The sequence below is a fragment of the Henckelia pumila genome, chromosome 4 (assembly GCF_033568475.1).
Source record: "Henckelia pumila isolate YLH828 chromosome 4, ASM3356847v2, whole genome shotgun sequence".
Classification (NCBI taxonomy): domain Eukaryota; kingdom Viridiplantae; phylum Streptophyta; class Magnoliopsida; order Lamiales; family Gesneriaceae; genus Henckelia; species Henckelia pumila.
Genome location: NC_133123.1, coordinates 40,070,592 through 40,097,066, shown reverse-complemented (window position 1 = coordinate 40,097,066; position 26,475 = coordinate 40,070,592). Strand labels below are relative to the sequence as shown.

Sequence of the window (26,475 nt, the reverse complement as noted above, 5' to 3'; positions counted from 1 at the left end):
GCGGCTGTGAAGGGATACTTGTGTTCGAGGACTACCATAGCTATAATAGAGAGACCCGCGAGAGGACGTTTTTACTGCTGAATCCATTCACCAGAAATCTCTCGACTTTTTCTTTTCGGTGCGACGATAAAAAAAAAAAAAAAAACTAACCGTATATGTGATTCCGAAGGTTACGGGCTTTGTTTCGATAAATACGAAGATTATAAGTTTATAGCTGGGCGGAAAATACTTGGTATATTCTTTTAAAAATGACAGTTGGGTCGAGAGACGAAAAAAATTATTGGGAGGACTTGTGAGTCGTCAGGGGATTTATGTGAATGGAATTGTGTACTGGATTTTTGTTTCACATGGAATTGTATATTTTGATCCCAAAGATGACTTGTTAAAGAAACTGCATCCACCCCAGGATTTCAGGCATGAAATTATGTGGGGTTTGACTAACTTGGGAGGGAATTTGTGTCTGTTGGCTCCTGATCAAAAGTATGTGATTGAGATATGATTGCTTAAAGAAGACCAACACCATAAATATTGTTGGACCAAGATTGCGACGTTGGATAACAAGCCACCGAAGCCCGAGTTCTTTCCCTTTGATACTCCACTCTACAGTGAAAACAAGCTTTTGTTTCGGAATTGACACACTACGAATTACGTTATTTAACATCTCAAAACAGGAAAATTTGGTGAAATTAAAAACTTTCCGTTGGGCACTAGGATGATTTCATTCCCATGTTTGGAGAGTTTACATTTTCCAGCCATCCTCAGGAAACGAAGCTTGCTTTGGGGATCAATTTTCTTCGTCTTCGGTTTCGGTTAAACTCATTTTTTAATCACTTGCTTCACTTTTTGGTATCATAATTGTAATATTTTTTTCTATTAAGAATATGTCATATGCAAAAATGTTATTATTATTATTATTATTATTATTATTTTGATGAAGTGGAATAATAAAATGCATTAGCATGAATTTAATAGTTTTTTTAAATATGAAATTGATGAGCATTGAATATTTCATTGGGATATTTTATTGGTATGTAGCTCATTTAAAATCAAGATTTTAATTGCCAAATGATGTCACGAGATTCAATTATAACAATCTCCAACCTCACTGGAAACATGAGAAATTATGATTTTGGTTCTATTGTGAATTTTATTTTAGATTGTAATCATGTAACTTTTCAAAGTTTGACCAATAATGTGGATTTTTTTTTTGCGCAAAATCATTAAATATAATGAATATTATTTTTTTGGCTTCGATACTCATCTACTTGGTTTATGCATTGATTATAAGCCTATATTACATTACTTATATTAAAATTTAACCAAGGAAAAAGAAAAAATTGTATCTCTAATTTTAAAGATTAGGATTGTTGTGAGACCGTCTCACCCACCGACGAATCACCCCGTACAACAGATACCGGATCCAATGGCCAGTTGGGTCTAAATAGTTCTATCAACTTGAAATAACAGATTTCTAGAACTCACTACGTCCCGCTTGAACCCCGTGGAGCGAGGTAAATCTTTGCATCTCTGTTTCTGAATTTTTTCTTCGTCTTCAACCACAGCTGTTGTCGGAACACGCGTTCTCGGATCAAAGATGTGATACCCAGTGCAGCGGAAGTTTAAAATTTTTATTTTCTTATATGGAACGATTCCATATCATGGGTATCAAATCCTTACGATTAAAATCAACAAGTAAAATAATAATAACAATTATAATATTTTACCTTTTCAAGCTATGGCTTGATTAATGGACTCCAACAGATTAAATCTGCTCTTGTTGTAAATCCCAGGAACCGATGACTCGCTCGATCAACTCCTGAATTAGGTCCACGAATAAAAAACAGAAACTCTCTGATTGATTGCACTAGAAATCAATCAGATGTTTATCGAAGAGATTTACAGATTTGATCTGTCAGTTCAGAATGTAATTTTCCAAAAATCACAGACTGAATTCTCTCTCAAAAAGGGAGTAGGGAATTCGAAATTCCCCTTAGAAATATTCTAAGATTTTCGAAAATTGCAAGGAGAGATTTTCGAAAATTCAAGCTTGGTCTATATATAATTTCTGTACTGGATTAAGTTATATGTCTATTAGGACACTAACTCCTTAGGGCCCATTATCCATAACTTAAGCCCAACAAGCCAAGCCTGTTATTATAGAAATTAATATAAAATTCATCATGATTCCGATTGATAAACTGATTTCACCAATGTGCACAGAAACCATTTCTGCACCTTTTAAAGTCAAGATAATTTTTCTGAATCTGAATTCAGTGATTTCCAAAAATGCCCATCTCTATGTCATTTTAGGAAATTTCACTCCCTTTAGTTAAGAAGTCCAACTTCTCTTTTGCTAAATTTAACTTTTTAAATTTAACTATCTCAACGGAAATTAGTAATCCATTACTTGTGTAACCCTCAATGGTTCAGTGATACAGCTAGTCGTGGGCTCACAACTCCTTGACTCGGAACAACAATTTCCGACTTACCCATCGAATCATGGTAAGAGCGTCTAGCAACATAGCCCCATGATTCCCTAGGTATCTATGATAATGCCTACAAGAACCAGTAGGTTTTGGTTAGCGTACAGTACGGTCCCTTCATCCATATATCCCGATCGAATCAACAACCATTGGTACATCGAGAGTCGTTCGAGATTCGATAACTATGCAATACATCTTGAAGATCAAATAGTGACATCGCATGTGCTACTAGGAAACCAAGTAACCTAAAGCACATCATGTACTCTGGCCAGAGATTTATCACACTAACATCTCCTCAGATCGCATAGGATATTCACACTCGCAAGCGTGTGGTGAATCCTTGACAACAAAGCATCGACTCATATATGTGTCGTAACTGTACCCAATCTCGACACCTGATGACCCTCATAGAGTCGGTAAATGAGTCAAAGTACAGTACTAGCATATAGAATCTCCATGATGCTTCAAGTAGTAAGGACTAATGGTATACAACCAAAATCGCGAACTTATCCACTCAATTAATGATAACCACTTGGAAAGTTCAAATAGGGTAGTTCGATCATTCATCATATGAATGTCCATTTGCATGCTTTGAACATCTCTATGTTTCATACCAATGAAACGTGGTACTCGGTATCGCAAATGCTAGTCTCAATCTCGAGCGATCCTTATTTGCGGACAACTCAATTGACTAGGAATTGTTTAGAATATACAGTGTTTATAAGATGTGTTTTATGATAGTCATTCATATGCACTATCACATCTTACATGCACTCTAGTATATTCAAGGTCTTCATCTAAACATCGTATAGTACGTCACAACATAATAATATGATAAAAGATAAAGAAATACCAATATAAAAGTGTAAATTATATTAAACAAAGATTGTTTATACATAGAGTCATAAAAGCCCTTAGCCACAAGTTGGCTAACCGGGCACCCACTCTTTCAGCTGTTTCTTTGAAATTTAAATGCCTTCGTCTTCGGATTCTTCTATCCTTTCTCTTGGAAGTCCTATCGTTTCTTAAGCTCCATCATAGTATATACTCGAGTGTACCTCGCTGTATTGAAGTCCCTGAACTTGGTTTATTTAAATTATAGGCAAATCAGGAACAAGGATGCGGCGACGAGATCACGGGAAAGGAAGATGTACCTGAGGGATCTTGAATTGAAGAGTAAGTATTATGAAGCAGAATGCAAGAGGCTTGGGACTTTGCACCAATGTTGTCTTGCTGAGAATCAAGCATTACGACTTTCCTTGAACAATAGTAAGGAGTATGATGCTTCCGGGAACAAGCAGGAGTCTGTTGTGCTCTTGCTGGGTACCAGACTTTGAATTTCCACTCTATGACAGACTTTGAATTCCCACTCTATGATTCTCCTATTTATATTATGTCTGGTTATGTCTTACTCTGTTTTAGGTGCTCCATTAGTTGTTTGTTAATTTATTGATTGATGTTTGCTGCCTGAATCGGGAATAAATCTTATTTACTCTTCTCTTTCTTTAAAGTGTGAGTCTTTGCTCCGATTTCCTAAAGAACTGCTAGAATTTTATTATATTTGTTTATCACAACAATCCCATTCTGTAATACCAATGCATTTGATTCATAGTTTGATCGTGTAATAAACCATATAGGTGTGTGCGTTATATTATATGGTGAACTATTTCTTGAGGTGTGGTTGCACTGCCCAATTCCATCAGTTCATTTGTGTTCAAATTTAATTTTTAATTCTGTTTATTGGATGCTGGTTTTTTTATGCTCTGATCACTTATCTGCTCATATCACTCCTTTGTTAAATTTCATGCTCACTGTAGTATACGCAGTTAGAAGCCTGGATCAGGCAAATGTTTTGTGACGGAAGGTTTCCTTGGTGATGGCTTACCCTTTTAATAACCTGCATTGGTGTGTGAAGTGGAAAAATTGATAGTGGGATTTCATTTTTTGCTGTTCCTACTTTTGAATATTAAATGCCACGAGTAAACATTTGTTACACAGCGAAGAAAAGAAAGAATGAATTTAGGAAAATGAATCGCTGTAAATGTTTGCTTTTAGCTTGGTCCTCTAACTTGACAGGGATGGACCATTCATTGTGAAAGCTAATAACAGATCATACTATACATATAGTTTCTGTTACACAGTCGTCGGTTGTGAAGCATTTAAGAACCATCGTGCAAGATCTTCATCTCGTGACGAAGCCATCGTCCAACTAGCCGGAATGAGAGGCTACTTCATTTATTGGCGTCAGGCCATTCAAGAATGCCCTTCTCTGGCATAACCGTAATAACGTGGTTTGGAATAACAAATTATCTACGGCAACACGAATTTATCGGTTAACTTTGGATCACCTTTCTCAATGGCATGATTCTCAAATCCATTTTGCTCCTCTCCTACAACCAACCCATCAGATCAATGCAAGTGTATGGCAGAAACCTCCAAAAAATATTCTCAAGTGCAATGTTGATGCTACTATCCTCCCTAATCCCCCTCATGTCGGTTATGGTTGTATAATCAGAGACTTTCATGGTATTGTCTTGGCTGCAATTCAAGGAAGAATACATGGCAATAAAGATTCAACCATGGCAGAGGCTTTGTCAATCCGAGAAGCTCTCAAATGGATTAAGAATCTTCGGCTATCTCCTATCATTGTGGAATCCGATGCTTTAGTGGTCATTGAAGCTCTTCATCGCATAGTCCCAGATCATTCAAGCTTGTTCCTTATCATTGAAGATTGTAAACTCCTTGCTCAGGATGTTTTTTTTTTGTTCTTTTGTATTTGTCAGAAGATCAGCCGCCCACACTCTTGCTAGGAGACTGCTTCTATGCCTGATCTAGTAGGAAGTATCTATTCTCCTTCTACTGTAATTTCTCATGTACTTGTTTCAGATTTGACTGATTTATAAAATCATATTGATTTTCAAAAAAAAAAACACATGACCTCGGGTGTTGTGTACACTATTTACACGAGATTGGTGAATTGATTATTGTGGGATATGCAAGAGGAGGAGAATCCAAATCCAAATAAATTACGTGCATATATATATGGGGAGTGTTATTCCCACTCCAAAATTTGTTTTTCACACTTCACTTTTATTATTTTTTATTTTAACTTACATATTTACCCTTACTTAATTACTCATATATTTTATTAGACTAAAATGACCTTTCATAATTATGCTAACAATTGTCTTTCCTATTCTATTTCCTTTTTTCTGTTTTTTTAAGGGATTTCCTTTTCTATTTCTTTTTTTTTTTGAGCGAATTTCCTATTTTATTTCTAAGATTTCGATAATACTTCAAATTTTCTCTTTTATTCCCTTCACCGTAGGAAAAAATATATAAAGTTTCTTGTTTAATGCGATTTTTGTTTCTTTAATTTTGTACGGTAAAATATAAAAGGATCACTCATATAATAACAAAATATAAAGTTTAATTAAAAATAAATTCAAATGAGAAAATTTTTATCCAAATTCCAATCAAACTTCTTACACAAAATAAAAAAATTTAAATAAAAAGCTCTAGATGGATGCTACTTTGCTCATAATTAGAATAAATTATGTCACTTTCTATTTAGAAACTATTATACGAGTTTGATTTATTTTCAATAATCTAAGTTTAGTTTATGCTCATCGATTAATCTCATTTTAAATTGAATCTTAAACAAAAATGTATATTACCTTAATTTTTTGAATCATGTTTTTTTTCCCCAAAAAAAATTCAATATCATGGATAAAAATCTCAATGCAGAAATCGTTCATCAACAAAAAGCAATAAAATAAAGAGTTGAAAGAGGGAAATTATACTTCGTGAAGGAATGATCAATATATTTGATATACCTCAATAAAGTGATCTCCCTGGATGAGCTGAAGAAGCTCCTCCAAATAAAAGATGTACTGCTGCTAACCTGAAACCACTAACAAGAGTATTAAGGGGGGCCGGAAGGTGTTCCGGCGTATCCCCTCCGACGCTCAAGTCAGATGCTAGGATAGCGAAAATATAGAGAGTGGTGTGTGCACACGAGTGAAAAATTAGGATCCAAATGATGAAAATGAACCTGGTATTTATAGGAGAGAGCTCCAGATTTAGCGCCTACCTTCCTTATCAAGAATCCACGAATCCCGGGTCACAATCCCGAATATTTAGGCTGAGATCTTGCCCGAATCTTGCCTGACAAAGGAAATAACAAACACTTAATTTGAGCCGAACTGTCATCATGAGGACGCTGTACTGCCTGGGGTCATATGGAAAAGGGATGAGTGATCTATTGCTGAACCCCTGAACTCAACCCGAGCACTGATCCCAACATCTTAGCTAGCTCATCAAGGTTGTCCAACCCCTCTACTAAGCTAACTCCTTACTGACATCGGGGCTGAGATGAATTCCAGAGCTCCCAACCTAAGATGGAGATGATGGTGGAGGAGTTTGGAGGAGGTCCTGAGCTCCCGAGCTCCCGAGCTGAGCTCCCGACCCGAACTGGATGATGGTGGTGGAGGAGCTTGACTGAGCTCCCGAGCTCCCGAGCTGGGTGATGGTGGTGGAGGAGCTTGACGGATCTCCCGAGCTCCCTACCCAAGCTGAATGATGGTGGTGGAGGAGCTTGACGCATCCCCCGAGCTGACCTCCTGGACGATCATGTCTATCTAAGGATTGATCTTTACCTTAGGGTCGTCTATGAGCTGAGGTGATTTCCTCATCGGGGTATCACAAGTCCCTCCCATAAAAGTCGAATTGAGGTCAAAGACTCGAAATTCGTTTTTATGTTGAGATGACCCTAAGTGGATGCCGAGATGAGGTGCCTCACCGTGCCCAGCTGTCATTCTGGCAAGTACTATGTAACGATAATTTTTTGAATTCTACTCGATCTGAGCCGTCCACCTGTCCCAAGATCAACGATCTGGATTGATCCAAACTTTCTATAAATAGTCCTCACTGTAAAAATTTCATTTTTACTTTCTCCGTCTCTTGTTTTTGTGAATTCTCTCTTGGATTCCTTTCTTTTTCCGAGCTCCTTTGCTTTTCTTCCTTTCTCAAAGTTTCCGAGCTCCTTAAGTAAGTAAACACTCCTCATGGCTACTTCTTCCCGAGCTTATTCTGGAAGCTCAGACGAAGTATTTGCTGAGGTGGATCGATTTGATTCCCTCACTCTTACTGCAGGAGAGCCTACAGGCCAGGATCCTGCTTTCGCATCATCCCCTGCTCAGGATGATGACCTGGGCTACGACCCTGAAACCCCTATGGTGCCGTGGTATGAGCAATACCCCTCCGAGCTGGATGCTTCGGATGAGGACAAGATAAGAGCTCTATCCCACGCCCCTAAAAATTATGAGTTTATCATTCCTGACCCCACAGACCGAGCTAACCACCCTCCTCCAGGATTTTATACTTTTTATTTAGATCAGCTGGAGGCAGGTCTTAGATTTCCCCTCCCCTTACTTTTCCAACAGCTCAGCCGATATTATGAGCTTCACCTAGGACAGTTCACCCCCAACTCCTTCCGAACTCTTTGTAGTTTTGTTGTTCTTTTTAGGACTCTGGGCTTTGAAGTTAACTGTTTTACCATTTGTAACTTCCTGCTGCCCAAACGTTCTGAGGAGGGCCCCTTTTACTTTTCCTGCCGACCCAACTGCAAATTTTTTAAGGGTTCTCCCAGCTCCAATAAAAATTGGAAAAATGCCTTCTTTTTTGTATGTCCCTCCGACGATTGGGACATATGTTCTGCTTGGAGGGATGTTCTCCCCCTCCTACCTGTTCCCGCCTCGGGCTTTCGTCAAGGGAAATTGTTTACTGGAGCCCAAAGGGCTATAGGGGGAAGGTGCTTTGATGTCTCTGCCCTTTTGGCAGAGGACCTGCTCTGCCACCATGGGCTCAGCTTGGCAGATGTTTCCGTTCGAGGAAACTTAGGTACGGCCCTTCCCTCGCCCGTGCTCCGCTTTACTAATGTTATGCTATCTCATTTCTTGTCCTGACCTTCCCTATGTCTCATGCAGAAAAAAGGGTTATGGACTCAGCCATGAAGAGAATGTTGGAGAAGAAGAAAACAACTGCCCCATCAGGGAGCCGGGCTGCAGGGAGCTCAGCAAAATCTAAAGCCCCTTCACCACGGGACACTAGCAAGCCTGAGCCTTCTGCCACCCCGTCCAAAGGCTCAAAAAGGCGGGCACCGTCAAGCCCTCACCCGGAGGTAGTGGAGCTGGACTCCGGGAAGTCTTCTATTCCGGAGGTGGCGCCCCTTCGTCAGTTCAGGGCGGAGAAGCCTCAGAATCCCGTGGTCCGGTGCAGGACCAATTTCTTCGAAATTTATCACGATGCCCTGCGCATTGTGGGGGTCGGGCCTACTCCCACGGCTGGGTCAGTCCTCCGGGATATGATTTCCCAGGCTGATGCCGATTATGTGAAAAGCCTTGGATGGGCTGAGCTGATGCAACGTTCTAACACTGCCTCAGCTGAGGTAACCTTCCTTTGTTCAGTACTTTATGTTCTTCTTTTGTATTCTCTTTTAATTGTTCTTTTCCTTTCCTAGGCTGCTGTCCTGAACGCCGAGATGTCCCTCCGAGCTTCCATGACTCGAAAGCAACTTTCTAAGGATGCCCGAGGTTATGAAGCTCATTTTGCTGAGCTTAGCCAGTTAGCGGAGGACGCGAAGCTTGGTTATGAGAAGGAGGTAGCCAATCTCCGAGCCTAGATGGAGGAAATGAGGATGGGCTTCCAAACTGAACGGGTGAAGCATCAAAGTGACCTCCGGGTTTCCGAGGTGCAGAAGGAGAATCTTCGGGGCGAACTCAAGGGGTCCCATGATCAACTTGCTCAGGCCCTTCAAGAACTGGAAGATTCCCGAGCTGAGCTTTCCAAGGGAGCTGAAGGCTTCAAGGAGGCATTCTTGAAGTCTGATGAGTATAGGATGAGGTGGCTGCCCAAGCCTATGGTTATCTGGCCAAAGGGTTCGACGGCTGCACTCTGCAGTTCAGGGCGGCAGGCTATCCTCCTGAAGGGACCCCTATGGACTTCCTGGACCTAGACGGGTTTGCCCTCTCCCTTACCTCAGCAGAGGCAACAAAAGAGGATGGGGGTGCAAATGAACAGGGTGAGGATGAAGGCGAGGGAGAGAATGAGAATTAATTTAGGGTTTTTGGGGATGTAAACATTTAAATTTTTGCCTTCTTACGCTAGTTTATTTGCTTTATATTTTCCTTAGTCTTTATAATTCAAACTGACCTCCTGAACCTTCCCCGATGAGATGAGCTATGCTCCTTAAGGAAAGCGTAATAAACATTAAAAATAAAACCAACATCCGACAGTAAACCGAGCTGAGCTCCTTTAGAGGAGGTAAGATTAATTCTTCAAAATAGGCTCACCCGAAGGTAAGCTGAGCTGATCTCCCCAGGGAGAGCACAGTACGGTTTCAAAAATAAACTAACACCCGAAGGCGCTGAACAGAGCTGAGCTCCTTAAGGGGAGCAAAGTACTTGTTTAAAAATAAACTAACACCCGTAGGCGTTGAACAGAGCTGAGCTCCTTAAGGGAGCAAAGTACTTGTTTAAAAATAAACTAACACCCGGAGGCGTTGAACAGAGTTGAGCTCCTTAAGGGGAGCAAAGTACTTGTTTAAAAATAAACCAACACCCGAAAGCGTTGAACTGAGCTGAGCTCCTTAAGGGGAGCAAAGTACTTGTTTAAAAATAAAACTAACACCCGGAGGCGTTGAACATAGCTGAGCTCCTTAAGGGGAGCAAAGTACTTGTTTAAAAATAAACCAACACCCGGAAGCGTTGAACTGAGCTGAGCTCCTTAAGGGGAGCAAAGTACTTGTTTAAAATAAACTAACACCCGGAGGCATTGAACAGAGCTGAGCTCCTTAAGGGGAGCAAAGTACTTGTTTAAAAATAAACCAACACCCGGAAGCGTTGAACTGAGCTGAGATCCTTAAGGGGAGCAAAGTACTTGTTTAAAAATAAACTAACACCCGTAGGCGTTGAACAGAGCTGAGCTCCTTAAGGAAGCAAAGTACTTGTTTAAAAATAAACTAACACCCGGAGGCGTTGAACAGAGCTGAGCTCCTTAAGGGGAGCAAAGTACTTGTTTAAAAATAAACTAACACCCGGAGGTGTTGAACAGAGCTGAGCTCCTTAAGGGAAGCAAATTACTTGTTTTAAAATAAACTAACACCTGGAAGCCGAGCTGAGCTACCGGAGCCGAGCTGAGCCGCCGGAGCTGAGCTGAGCCTCTGGGACCAAACTTCCGACCTGACCTAAAATGTGTTCTCAGATTGCCTAAATGGACTCCCGAGCTCCCCAGCCAAAATTCCTGGACCGCCAGCTCATCTACATGAGACCACTATGAAGTGACCCTTCATAATTATCAAGCGCGTGTTTAATTAACTTGCTAACACCATTTGTACTTGAGTATCTAAAATGAGCTAAGGGCTGAAATCAAAGTGCCGTAACTGAACTGAGCCCGAAAATCAGGGTCGAGGTGACTAGACTAAGGAAGAGGGCTGAACCAAAGTTAGGGGCCTAAGAGGCGTGACTAAGGTGATGAGCTGAACCAAGTCAAGGGCCTAAGAGGCGTGACTACGGTGATGAGCTGAACCCAAGTCAGGGGCCTAAAAGGCGTGACTAAGGTGATGAGCTGAACCAAAGCCAGGGACCTAAGAGGCGTGACTAAGGTGATGAGCTGAACCCAAGTCAGGGGCCTAAGAGGCGTGACTAAGGTGATGAGCTGAACCAAAGTCAGGGGCTCAAGGAGCGTGACCAAGGTGATGAGCTGAACCAAAGCCAGGGGCCTAAGAGGCGTGACTAAGGTGATGATCTGAACCAAAGTCAGGGGCTCAAGGAGCGTGACCAAGGTGATGAGCTGAACCAAAGCCAGGAGCCTAAGAGGCGTGACTAAGGTGATGAGCTGAACCCAAGTCAGGGGCCTAAGAGGCGTGACTAAGGTGATGAGCTGAACCCAAGTCAGGGGCTTAAGAGGTGTGACTAAGGTGATGAGCTGAACCAAAGTCAGGGGCTGAAGGAGCGTGACCAAGGTGATGAGCTGAACCAAAGCCAGTGGCCTAAGAGGCATGACTAAGGTGATGAGCTGAACCCAAGTCAGGGGCTCAAGGAGCGTGACTAAGGTGATGAGCTGAACCCAAGTCAGGGGCCTAAGAGGCATGACTAAGGTGATGAGCTGAACCCAAGTCATGGGATCAAGGAGCGTGACTAAGGTGATGAGCTGAACCAAAGCCAGGGGCCTAAGAGGCGTGACTAAGGTGATGAGCTGAACCCAAGTTAGGGGCTCAAGGAGCGTGACTAAGGTGATGAGCTGAAGCACATTTACATCAATATTTCTGAAAAAAAAAAAATAACTGCTTATAGATAAACGTAGAAGGTAGCTTGCACAAATTACAACTTAAAGGAAAATTGAACTTGCAACATTTAAGAATAATATTTGCGTAAATTGTAAGCGCTCCAAGGTCTCTTCAACATCTTTCCTTTTGAATCCTCCAAGTAGTAAGCGTCCGAGCTGAGTCTCATCACCACCTTGTAGGGTCCTTCCCATTTAGGGTCGAGCTTCCCTACAGCCACCTCCTGAACTTTTCTCAGCACCAAATCTCCTACCTGGAAACCCTTCCTGCGCACCCGACGATTATAGGACCGAGCTATCCTGTTCTTGTATGCCTCCATCCTGATAGCAGCAGCTTCTCCCTTTTCACCCAAAAAGTCTAAGTCTTCCATCCTCCTCTTTCCATTTTCCTCATCATAGAAAATGATCCGAGCCGACTCCTCTCCAATTTCTGCTGGCAGGACGGCCTCGTTTCCGTACACCATACTAAATGGAGTCTCTCCCATCCCAATTCTTGGCATGGTACGATATGACCATAACACACTAGGGAGCTCTTCCACCCAATTTCCCTGGGCTTGGCCCAAACGCGTCTTGAAGCTTTGCACCAAAGACCTATTAGTCACCTCCACCTGACCATTACTCTGAGGATAATGGACAGATGTGAAGTGTTGCTGAATTTTCATTTCTTTACACCAAGCTTGCACTCGAGCCCCTTGAAACTGCCTCCCATTGTCAGATATGAGCTTACGTGGTACTCCAAATCTGCACACAATATTCTTCCACAGAAATTTCAAGACTTCCCCCTCAGTGATTCGAGCTAAAGCCTCTGCCTCAACCCATTTAGAGAAGTAATCAATAGCAACCAGTAAGAATTTCTTTTGAGCTGGGGCTAGAGGGAAAGGACCCACAATATCAATTCCCCATTGATCGAAAGGACATTGTGCTACTATCCCTTTCATTAACGCTGCTGGTTGGTGCTGAAGTCTACTATGTCTTTGACAACTATCACAAGAAGTCACCAAAGTTATGGCATCTTTCAGAATAGTGGGCCAAAAATATCCCGCCAGGAAAACCTTACGGGCTAGAGAATAAGACACTAAATGATTACCACAACACCCCTCGTGTATCTCCTTTAGGAAATAATGAGCTTCCTTGGGGCCTAAACACTTGAGAAGAGGTCCGGCAAATGACCTCTTATAAAGAACTCCCTCCACCATCACAAAGCGGAGACTCCTTTGTTTCAACCGATATGCCTTCTTCGGATCCTTTGGTAACTCACCCTTCTCCATGTAATCCAAGAGCTCCCTTCTCCAGTCACTCTCTTCCTGAGCTAATGGTGCAAGCTCAGTAGAGGGTGTCAATTCCACTTGCACGACAACTTCCCTGGTCTTCCAGTTATGAAGTGAGCTAGCCATCTTGGCGAGATAATCTGCTTTTTCATTGCCCTCCCTCGGAATTTGTTCAAACAATACCTCATCAAAGAAACCCTTAGCTTCCTCTATCGCCATCATATATTCCCTCAGTTTTTCATTTTTGACTTCATACGCTCCATTCACCTGCTGGGCTACTAACTGTGAATCAGAGTAGAGGTGCACCCGAGCTGCCCCAGCTTGCTTAGCTGCTCGGAGGCCAATCAACACAGCCTCATACTCTGCCTCGTTATTAGAAGCTCGAAAATCCAACCTAACTGCCAATCTGATCTCATCTCCACGAGGGGAAATAAAAAACACCCCCACCCCACATCCTTCACTATTAGAAGAGCCGTCAACGTATACCTTCCACAAATCCTCTGCTTCCATATGTCTCGTTTCGGCAAGGAAATCAGCTAACGCCTGGGCCTTAACGGCCATCCTTGGTTCATATTGGATATCATACTCACTAAGCTCCGTAGTCCACTTTACCAACCTTCCCGAAATATCAATTCGAGTTAATATCCTCCCCATATGGCTGTTGGTTAGAACCATAATAGGATGTGATAGAAATTAAGGTCTGAGCTTCCTTGCTGTCATAACCAAGGCTAATGCTAACTTTTCCACCTCTGAATACTGAAGTTCTGCACCCTTAAGGGCATGTGAGAAGAAATAGATAGGGTGTTGAGCTGTTCTCTCCTGCCTAATAAGTACTGAGCTAACGGCCCCTTCCAAAGCTGATAAGTAGATGTACAATGGTTCACCAGGAATTGCCTTAGCCAATACAGGGAGTTCAGCTAAGTAGCTTTTTAAATCATCGAATGCCTTCCCGCATTCATTATCCCATTCAAACTTCTTGGATTTGCGAAGCACTTTGAAGAAAGGTAAGCTTCTATGGGCTGATCTTGATATAAATCGAGACAAGGCTGCAATCCTTTCTGCCAACCTTTGAACTTTTTGCAAGTTACGGGGAGCAGACATGGATCGAATAGCCTGCACCTTCTCAGGATTGGCCTCTATGCCCCTCTCAGTAACCATATACCCCAAAAACTTACCTCCCCTGACTCCGAATACACACTTCTCCGGATTAAGCTTCACCCGATAAGTCCTCAAAGTCGAGAAAGTATCCTCAAGGTCGGCCAACAACCCCACATCATCCTGAGACTTTACCAAAATATCATCTACATAAACTTCTACATTTCTGCCAATTTGGGAGGCAAACACTCTGTCCATGAGTCTTTGATAAGTGGCTCCTGCATTCTTCAAACCAAAAGGCATCACTCTGTAACAAAAAGTTCCATGAGAGGTGGTGAAACATACTTTGTCCTGATCTTCCTCCACTAGAGGAATTTGATGATACTCCTGATATGCATCCATGAAGCATAAGTACTGATGATCTGCCGTTGAATCAACCAATTGGTCAATTCGAGGCAGTGGATAGCAATCCTTTGGGCACGCCTTATTTAAGTCCCTGAAATCAACACACATTCTCCACTTGCCTGAACTCTTAGGGACAAGGACCACATTGGATAACCAGGTAGGGAATTGCACTTCCCTAATGTGTCCTACCTTAAGAAGTTCCTCTACCTCTTTTTTAATGACCTTATCCTTGTCTGGACCAAAGTGTCTCTTCTTCTGTTTTATCGGTCTTACTCCCGCAAGAATATTTAGTCGATGAACCATAATTTCTGCACTGACCCCTATGAGCTCCGATACAGACCAAGCAAAAACATCTTTGTTCTTCTTTAAGCAACCAACCAGGTTTTGCTTCACTGATGGGCTCAAATCAGCAGCTAATTTGACAATCTGAGCTCCCGGCAATTCCACCTTCTCATGACCTTCTTCAGACATCAGAAGAACCTTCTGTCTGTGCACCTTCGATGTTCGACCTATTGAAATCATTCCTACCTCCCTCTTCTTCTTCTTTGAATCAATCCTTACCTCATTCACATAGCACAACCGAGCTGCTTTCTGATCACCCCGAACAACCCCCACCTCTCTTCCACCTGGGAACTTCAACTTTTGATGATAGGTAGGTGCCACGGCTCGGAAATCACTCAGGGCAGGGCGCCCCAATATTCCATTGAAAGAGGATGGTGCCTCCACCACGGTGAAGCAAGCCATTTTGGTTACTCTCTGCTCTCTACTCCCAAGGGACAAGGGGAGCACTATTTGTCCCAATGGTTGCAAAGCATGACCCGTGAACCCATACAACTCTGTGGTGATTGGATCCAACTCAAATCCTTCCAATTTCATTTGGTCCAGAGTTTCTTTAAAGATAATTTTTACTGAGCTCCCAGTATCCACAAAGATACGAGCCACGTCATAATTGGCTACGGTCAAGGTGACCAGTAGGGGATCATTATGAGGTAGCACCACATCCTTTAAATCTTCCCTTCCAAAAATGATGTTCGGGTCAGTGGGACAGCTGAGCTGAGAACTTAACTCAAAATTTTCCAACCTACGCCCGTGAGCTTTGCGAGCCCTTCCCGAATCTCCATCCGTACTACCCCCGGAGATCATATGGATAACACCCCGATTGGGATGATTTGCAATCTGCTGCACCCTATCTCCTTGACCATTTGGAGGAGCTCTTCCCTGATGATCACCTTGATTCTCTCTATCTTCATTCCTTTGATTCCTCCATTGGGGAGCTCGGCCTTGGCGAGGAGGATTTGCTCTTCGAGTCAGCTCAGCTCTGATTCGAGGGTCATCATACATGATCCTTTGAACCTCCTCACCTAGCCTCTGACAATCATTGGTGATATGCCCATACTCCTGATGAAAATCGCAAAACTTGTCAGATGGCGATAACCGCGGGCCTTTCTCAGCATTGCGGGGCCTCACAAGTGCTCGCCTATCCTCGCATACTTGCATTGCCTTCTCCAGGCTCACCGATAGGGGTACATAGGGGTAGGGTCCTTTGACCCTGTTCATCTCTTCGGTCACCCTCTTCCTTCCTTCTTCTGTCTTCCCCTCTGCCTTTGCTCTCACCTTGGCACTGGGTTTACTCCCAGACGTTCCTTCCTGTCTCCTCTGCCTCTGTGCATCCTCAAAATTCACGTACTTCTCAGCTCTACTAAGGAGCTCATCATAAGTCAAAGGAGGCTTCTTGACTAAGGATCTGAAAAACTCCCCTCCTCTCAACCCTTGAGTGAAAGAGTTGACCAAGGTGTCAGCAGTGGCAGCAGGTACTTCCAGAGCTGCTGTATTGAAGCGCTGAACATACTCCTGCAACGATTCCACCTCAGATTGCTTCATATTGAACAAACTGAGAGAAGTCTTCAAATATTTCTTGCTACTCGCATATTGGTGTAGAAAAGCTGAGCTGAAGTCATTGAAACTCTGAATACTACCAGGCTGTAAAAGGTTGAACCATTGCTGGGCTGACCTAACCAAAGTAGTGAGGAAGACCCGACATTTAATTGCATCTGAATATCTATGCAACAAGGCTGCATTTTAAAATCTCCCCAAATGTTCCTCCGGATCTGAGCTCCCGTCATATTCCCCTAAAGTAGGCTGCTTAAAATTTGCAGGGAGTTCCTCATCTAGAATAGCCCGAGCAAAAGGACTTTTCCTTTGTATAGGCCCAGGCCGACCTCCTACTTGCCGACCCAGTCTCCTAATCTCTTCCCACACCGCATCCATTGGGTTTGGCTGACCCACGGGAGGAGGTGGTGGATTATGACCCATGGCCGCTTGCACCGTTTGAGTGATGAACTGGCTGAGCTGATCTACAATCATATCCGCCACATTTCCTCTTCCCCTTCCTCTTCCTCTTCCTGCCATATCTACGTCTTAGCTTGATTTTCCCACAGACGGCGCCAATTGATATACCTCAATAAAGTGATCTCCCTGGATGAGCTGAAGAAGCTCCTCCAAATAAAAGATGAACTGCTGCTAACCTGAAACCACTAACAAGAGTATTAAGGGGGGCCGGAAGGTGTTTCGGCGTATCCCCTCCGACGCTCAAGTCAGATGCTAGGATAGCGAAAATATAGAGAGTGGTGTGTGCACACGAATGAAAAATTAGGATCCAAATGATGAAAATGAACCTGGTATTTATAGGAGAGAGCTCCGGATTTAGCGCCTACCTTCCTTATCAAGAATCCACGAATCTCGGGATCACAATCCCGAATATTTAGGCTGAGATCTCGCCCGAATCTTTTCTGACAAAGGAAATAACAAACACTTAATCTGAGCCGAACTGTCATCATGAGGACGCTATACTGCCTGGGGTCATATGGAAAAGGGATGAGTGATCTATTGCTGAACCCCTGAACTCAACCCGAGCACTGATCCTATTATCTTAGCTAGCTCATCAAGGTTGTCCAACCCCTCTACTAAGCTAACTCCCTACTGACATCGGGGCTGAGATGAATTCCAGAGCTCCCAACCTAAGATGGAGATGATGGTGGAGGAGTTTGGAGGAGGTCCTGAGCTCCCGAGCTGAGCTCCCGATCCGAACTGGATGATGGTGGTGGAGGAGCTTGACTGAGCTCCCGAGCTGGGTGATGGTGGTGGAGGAGCTTGACGGATCTCCCGAGCTCCCTACCCGAGCTGAATGATGGTGGTGGAGGAGCTTGACGCATCCCCCGAGCTGACCTCCTGGACGATCCTGTCTATCTAAGGATTGATCTTTACCTTAGGGTCGTCTATGAGCTGAGGTGATTTCCTCATCGGGGTATCAATATTCATAAGAAATTTTATTTGAATTTTTTTTTGTAATCGCTACTTGTATTGTTTGATTCACTTCATAATGAATAATAATCTATAAATTTTGGAAGCTATGAATTTTTTTTTCATATTAAATGCTATCAAAACAATCAATAAAAAAAGGAATAATTAAAAGGACAATGCTTTATGTACATAGACTCTTACATATATGTGTACACACCCTATTAAATTAGGAAAGAATTTCAAAATTTTTCAAAATTTCTTTTTTTTTTTCAACCTACAATTTTTGTCTTACTCAAATAAATTTTTAAGAAAATATTATTATTTTTTATTACTTGTACAATTAATTTTACTTAGTTCCACAAAAATAAATATTTTATAAAATTTTAACATATAATTATTAATTGAGTTAAAAAATAATAATTTTCTATTTTCTTATAGAAAATATATTTTAAAATTAAAATTTCAAATTTAAATCATATATAAGCGAGATTTATTATTATATATTTAAATTTATTATGGACAAAAAATATATATTTAAACTAAAATATATTTAATATTATTATGTGTAATAATTAATTATTTTGTTAAAAACAAAATAAAAAATCAAATCATATAGGTTTATGTTGATCGTGTTAGTCGAGTTCGAGTCGATCACTATTGATTTATTTGGATTTGGTTTGAGAAATTTATAAAAAGTTTTTGTACTTATTTCTAGAATTAAGAAATAATTACTATATTTTTATATATTGTATGTTTGATAAAAAAATATTGTATATTGTATAATAGATTTTAAACATGTAATAATTATTTTGTAAAACATTGATTTTAAAAATAATTTTTATTGTGTGCAGTAAGTTTATTTTAAATTTTGTATACTTGGACTTTCAAATTTAAGTTATATAGAACTATATATATAAGTGAGATTTTGTTATTATGTATTTAAATCAAAATATATTAATTATTATTATGTGTATTTAATTATTTTGTTAAAAATTTTAAAAAATCAAATGTTTCTAGTCTAACCTGAACCCCAAAAATCAACCTTAATCCGATAGTAACTGATCAACTTGGGTCGGGTTCAATTTTGAAACCCCCTTAAAATTTCACAATAAATAATTAAATTAATAATAATAATATTTTTGGTTTGAGTTTTTTTGAAAAAGATAAACAATTTTAGGTTGAAAATAAAAATATTTTAAAAGAATTTGATATATTTTTTTGAGCAAGACAAAAAAATGTAGGTTGAAAAAAAAAGAAATTTTAAAATAATTTGAAATTCTTTCCTAATTTAATAGGGCGTGTACACTTTTATGTAAGAGTCTATGTACATATAGCATTGTCCTTTAAATTATGTCCCTGAAATCTTGGAAATGAAATAGGAAAGACAATTAGTATAACTATGAAAGGTTATATATGTCAAATAAAATAGAAAAATAATTAGGCAAGGATAAATCTGTAAGTTAAGTTAAGAAATAATAAAAGTGGAGTGTAAGAAACAATTTTTGGAGTGGAAAAAACACTCTCCTATATATATATATATATATATATATATATATATAATATTAAATGTATTATGTTAGCTAGTAGTAAAAGAGTGATGTTATATATACAACGAAATTTGTACACCAAAGTTTACAATACGAAAAATTCAATACATTAAAATACAAAATGTCGCGATAAAATAATAAAATATCACGATATTATTGTTGTAAATATCGTTGTACACGATATTTGTTGTACCTCTAGCATTTTCTTAATAAAATTTTGATAGAGAAAAGAGATCTCAATCATTCTATTTATAGACTATACACCCTGTAAATAGGATTTCTTAGGTACATGCATATAATATTTCAGAATTCTGAACTCACTTTTCTTTCTCCTTTTATTAGATTAATAAAAAATTTTAAATTGTACTCATGATTATTAAATTATAAAATCTAAAAACCATAATTAGGTATGTGGAAAAATCTGGTGAAGAGTAGGCTACTTTAGAATTATTATACAAAATCTTGTTTTTCGTATAGATTTTTAGAATTTAAAGGTTTTATATTTTGGTACTTTACAAAAAAATTCATTAGTTAGTTTTCCAAATATTTTATATATGTTGAGAGAATATTTCAACAAAGATAATTAATAATGTATCTCGGCTATAATAATTTTGTTGAATCCGAGATTTTGGTGATAACAAACAACAACTCATTGTATAGGAATGTGCTGCCAATCCTTGTATTTCAGGAATCTACCGCAACCGCCTTTGCTCTCGACCGGTTGAAGTCACAAGTCTATCGACTGGCTATTAAAACCACCAGAGGATAAATCTCTCTACCGGAAGCTTGTCAACCGCCTTTGCTCTCGACCGGCTGAAGTCACAAGCCTATCGACTGGTTATTCAAACCAGCAAAGGACAAATCTATCTACCGGTAGAATATCAACTGCTTATCAAGATATCTCAAGACAAGTACCTGTGACAAGATGTTCTTTGCAGGATCTTTCATTAAAAGCAGAACCGGCGTGTCAGAAGATATGTTGACTCCTGCAAATCAAGACAACAGGTTGCACTAAAATGGCAAAAACGTAGAATGACTACAGATAAAGCATTCGACCGTTTATTCCAGTTTTGGACCCTGGAAGTTGTCTGCAGTGTACGATTTTCATGCAGAATCATCAACGCATTTATGAGCATTAAATGTGCATTCAATGCAGCATCAGAACGTTCAAAATAAAGACGTTGATGATTGACCTATATAAAGGGAAGATTTCTCAAGAAGTGAAAAAAAAAGAACAACAACGAGACAACGAAGAGAGACAAGCAATTCAGAAAAATCTCAATCACTTGAATAATATCAGAAGTCCTCATCTGATATATTTGAGCACACTTACAAGATCATTCATTTGCTGCTCAAATAAACCCTCGCCTACAGTTCACGTATCTGATCATCAAGGATCATACTAGGGTTTCCAAGCTTCTCGACCGCTCTGCAGTTTGAGAAGCTCAACTCAACTATACTCAGTGTTGAAGAGACTTGAAGCTGCTCTGAAAGCTTTCACCAGTCTGATAAGAACTGAGAATCTTATCTGTGTAAATCTAGGAGTTTCGGATTAGGCATTGGATAAGTCTTAAGTCTGGAGTGGGTGTATTACAAGACGTTGTAATAACCAAAGTCTTCTAGTGAATTCCTTCCTAAGTGGAAGAAGGGGAGACGTAGAAGGATTAAGCCTTCGAACTTCCATAAAATCGTGTTTTAGTCTTTATTGCTATTTATCTTACATTCTGCTCATACATTTGTATTATAAACTTTGCATCACTAAAACCTCTGAACTATTTCCGCACTATTTAAAGTTGTTCAAACCGTTTTAGAAGTTGAGAAAACAGATCAAGTGAACTAAACCTCACTTGATCATTTTAAAGAAGAAGAAGAAAAGTTTCAGAGTGTATTCACCCCCCCCTCTACCCTCTGAACCGATCCCAACAAGTGGTATCAGAGCGGGTTCCTTTCTCAACTGCTGATCTAAAGTTTTAAAATCATGACTTCTTTCAACAGAATTCCTATGTTTTCTAAAGAAGAGTATGATGATTGGAAAATTCGCATGCAGGCACATCTTGCAGCACAGGATGATGACATGCTATATGTCATAACAGACGGTCCTATCAAAATTATGAAGGTCAACCTAGCTCTAACCGTTGGTGCAGGACAAATGATTGAGAAACCAAGAGCTGAGTGGACTGCTGAGGACAAAAAGAAGGCCAATCTTGACAATGTGGCCCGGGACATCCTATACAAAACACTGGACAAGAACATGTTCAGCAAAATCAAGTCATGCTCCACAGCAAAGGAGATTTGGGAGAAGCTCACTCAGCTGTGTGAAGGGAATGACCAGACAAAGGAAAACAAGCTCACCTTGGCCATTCAAAAATATGACAACGCCAAAATGAAGCCAGGGGAAACCATGGCTGAATTTGATGAACGGTTCAGTAGTATCATTTGTGATCTTATTGCTTTAGGTAAAACTTATACTAACCGTGAAATTGCTATGAAGGTTATGAGAGCTTTGCCCAAAGAATGGGAGATCAAGACAGTAGCCATGAGGGAGTCAAAAGACTTAAGTAAGGTTGAACTGCATGACCTCTTTGCAGATCTCAAAGCCTACGAGTTCGAGCTCAACATGAGGATAGAAGATGAACCATCTACCTCTCAATCAACCAAGGCCTTAACCTCAACCGTGATACGTCCACCGGTCGAGGAAGCTTCAAAGAAATCAGCTGAGCAAATCAGCAACGAAGCCATGACACTCTTTGTCAAAAAATTTGGTAGATTTATGCGTAAAAACAATTCTAAATTTAAAAATTTTCATAAATCGGACCATACAGATGATGGTCCTACTTGTTTTAACTGTGGCAAGCCAGGCCACTTCATTGCAGATTGCACCAAGCCTAAGAGCAATGATCAGAAGCAATTTTCTGAAAGAAGAAGGGGCAAGGAGGACAAGAGGACCTTTAGAAAAGGAAGAGACCAAAGGGTTCTAGTAGCAGACGAAAGCAAAAGCAAGTGGGCTGAGTCTGACTCTGACAACTCCAATACCGGAAGCTCTTCAGATGACAGCGATGATGAAAAGGTGGAATGCCTTATGGCCGACATCGAAGAAGAAGCTGAGGAGGTATTTGACTTCGGCTCACCTGAATTTACTCACAGTGATTTAGTTACTGCTTTACACGAAATGGCTAATGAATACAAAGCATTATCCAAGGAGTTCGAGGAAGTAAAGGAAGAAAGAGCTGACCTAAAAGATAAGTCAAGCGAATCAAGCTGCATGCAGCAAAAAGAGCTTGATGGTCTTAAGGTCAAGCTAAGTCTTCTGGCTACTGAGAACGACACCTTGAAAAGAGTATTCCAAGCAACCTTGATTGAGAATAAAAAACTACTTGAAACCATTAAGGCTTGGAATAAATCTTCTGTAACCATTGACAAGATTCAAGAAATCCAAAGACCGGCACATGATAAGACCGGTCTAGGGTTTGGAACAAATGAACAGTCTATGGAATCCTGTATTCAGTCAAGCCTGGACAAAGGAAATCTTAACAAAATAAGATTTGTCAGGTCCAGCACGATATATGAACACGATAAGTGCAGCTTTGACAAAAATCAGAAAGTATCTAACGAACGAAGCTCTAAGCATAGAGGGCTGGGATATGTGGATCCCCAGATATCTAATCAAAGAGGAACTTGGATCAAACCAAAACCTAATGAAAGAAGAAAGGGAAACCAATATAATTTCAAAAGGCCATGGAATGAGTCTAACTACTCTAAGAAAATACGGTCAAAGGAGAAGCCTTACCAGTACTTTAATTGCAGGCCAGTTCAAAAGAGGTACAGGCTAACTGATAAAAATCAAAAAGGCAAGCAGCACACAGCAACCTCACAAGCACACACATTTACTGCCTATCGACCGCACAGACTTCTGGACACACACACGGGCAAACCTGTAAGGGTGTTCCAGGTGTGGGTCCCGAAAGGGCTAATCCGACCTGGACCCTACTAGATATGGGTACCAAAAGTTCTTCACTCTTTGCAGGTACTAAAAGTCCAAACGGGCGAGAAAACCACTTCTATCAAGGACACTACCTGGTATTTAGATAGCGGTTGCTCACGACACATGACAGGGAATCCAAAACTTCTAACAGAAGTGGTGTTGTGCAAAGGACCAAAGATCAGCTTTGGAGACAACTCCAAAGGTAAAACCGTGGGTAAGGGTAAGATTATCCATGGTAACATCATTATTAAAGATGTGTTACTTGTTGACAAACTATGCTATAATTTGATAAGTATTAGTCAACTATGTGACAATGATCATTCGGTCGAGTTTCACAAACACACTTGCCTCATAAAAAATGACAAAGGTGAGACTCTTATGACCGGTGTACGAGACCTAAACACCTACAAGGTAAACTGGTCTTGCTCACATATTTCTTCACCTACTTGTCTTACTGCTCATCATGATAAACATTGGTTGTGGCATAAGCGGTTAAATCATTTAAATTTTAAGTCCATTTCTAACTTGAGGAAGCATGATTTGGTTTCTGGTCTGCCCGAAGGAGATTTTATAAAAGACAAAGTTTGTCCTGCTTGTCAACTAGGAAAGCAGGCGATAGCAACTTTTAAAAATAAGGGGTGTATGTCTTCTTCCAAATGTTTAGACTTACTTCACATGGACCTATTTGGTCCTATACCAGTAAGAAGCTTAGGGGGAATGAGATATGCTCTTGTTGTTATAGATGACTTTTCTCGATTTACTTGGGTCATCTTTCTCTCTTCAAAAGATCAAACTGCACCTCACCTGATTAAGCTTTTTAAACGCTTGCAAAATGAACAATCTACTGTAATAGATAGGATCAGGAGTGATAGAGGGACTGAATTTTTAAACACTACTCTTATGACTTATCTAGATGATCAGGGAATCAAGCATGAGTTATCAGCTGCTAGATCCCCACAGCAAAATGGGGTGGCTGAAAGAAGGAACCGTACTTTAAAAGAAGCAGCCAGAACTATGATTGCTGATTCAAATGTTTCTCAAAGGCTTTGGGCAGAAGCAGTTAACACAGCTTGCTATACTCAAAACAGATCTATGATTAATAAACGATTTAACAAAACTCCATATGAGATCTGGAATGGCACAAAACCTGATATTTCATACTTCAAAATTTTTGGGTGCAAATGCTTTATCCACAACAATGGCAAAAATCATTTGACAGCCTTCGATGCCAAAGCAGACGAAGGAAAGTTTATTGGTTACTCAGCCGTTAGCAGAGCTTATCGAGTGTTCAATCAAAGATCACTAACGGTCGAGGAAACCATTCATGTTGTCTTTGATGAATCTACTCTTTGTACAGAACAAACTCAAGGGAGCATAAATGATCTGAGTCATAGACTGGAAAACACAAATTTACAGGAAGAGAGTGACAGTGATCTATATCCTCCAAAGAAGGATGATCCAGTTCCCTCTACCGTGTGTGATCAAACAAGGCCAGAAGAGGATCCACCGGTTGATAACAATCCTCCAGCCAATGATGATCCAGTAAACGAGGACGTTCATCAACCAATTGATGACAACCCTTTAGGGAATTATTTTAGGTGGAACAAAGATCATCCACCTGGGTTGGTCATAGGTGACCCTTCTGCTCCTCGAAAAACACGTGGTCAAATGATTAATGAATTCTTGCATGCAGCTTTCATATCTCAGGTAGAGCCCAAGAAGATAGATGAAACCCTATCAGATGCCAGCTGGATCGAAGCTATGCAAGAAAAACTGAATCAATTCACCCGCAACAATGTTTGGCATCTAGTTCCTCGACTGAAAAACCAAAATGTGATTGGAACTAGATGGGTGTTTCGTAACAAGCTTGATGAACATGGCACTGTTGTGCGTAACAAAGCTCGACTTGTTGCCCAAGGATTCAGACAAGAAGAAGGCATAGACTTTGAGGAATCCTTCGCGCCAGTTGCAAGACTAGAAGCAATCCGCATCTTTCTTGCCTATGCAGCTTTTAAGGACTTTAAAGTTTATCAAATGGATGTAAAGTCTGCATTCCTCAATGGTCTACTTCAAGAAGAGGTGTACGTTGAAAAACCACCAGGTTTTGTCAATCCTACTCATCCTCAATATATCTATAAACTTGACAAAGCTCTCTATGGATTAAAACAAGCACCGCGTGCTTGGTATGACACATTACTAAAATTTTTACTAGAACATGATTTCCAAATTGGAACGGTCGACAAGACCCTGTTTAAATTTGTAAAAGGTGATCATGTGTTACTAGTACAAATTTATGTTGATGACATTATATTTGGGTCAACTAACCCCAAGTTGTGCTCAAAGTTCTCTAAGCTGATGCAGGAGAAGTTTGAAATGAGCATGATGGGCGAGCTAAACTTCTTTCTTGGACTTCAAGTGAAGCAACTTGAAACTGGAATATTTATCAATCAATCCAAGTATGCCAAGGAATTGGTAAAGAAGTTTGGAATGGAACAATGCTCAACTGTATCTACCCCCATGAGTACATCAATCAAGCTTGATAAAGATGAAGGGGGAATTCCGGTCGAGATAACCATGTATCGAGGCCTTATTGGCTCATTGCTTTATTTGACTGCCAGTCGACCGGATATCATGTATTCAGTTTGTTTATGTGCTAGATTTCAAGCAGCACCTAAGCAATCTCATTTCATTGCCGCCAAACGAATACTTAAATATATTAAAGGAACTACTAATGTGGGTCTTTGGTATCCCAAAGATTCAAATCTTAATCTTATTGGCTATTCAGATGCAGATTATGCAGGGTGTAGAATTGATCGCAAAAGTACAAGTGGCACATGTCAATTCCTTGGAGATAGACTGATTTCGTGGTCAAGTAAGAAGCAGACATCAATTGCTACCTCGACCGCCGAAGCAGAATACCTTGCTGCTGGCAGCTGTTGTGCTCAAATACTCTGGATTCAACAGCAGCTTAATGATTATGGGATCCGGTCGAGTGAAGCTCCAATCTACTGTGACAATACAAGTGCCATAGCCATCACTCACAATCCAGTGAT

General features: G+C 40.5%; 1 protein-coding gene across 1 annotated transcript; it reads right to left on the bottom strand.

Moving 5' to 3' along the window:
- Window positions 1-13,786: 13,786 nt before the first annotated feature.
- LOC140860907 (uncharacterized) lies at window positions 13,787-16,474 on the bottom strand. Its single transcript, XM_073263907.1, has one exon. The coding sequence runs from the start codon at window positions 16,472-16,474 to the stop codon at window positions 13,787-13,789; it is 2,688 nt and encodes an 895-aa protein (XP_073120008.1).
- Window positions 16,475-26,475: the final 10,001 nt, after the last annotated feature.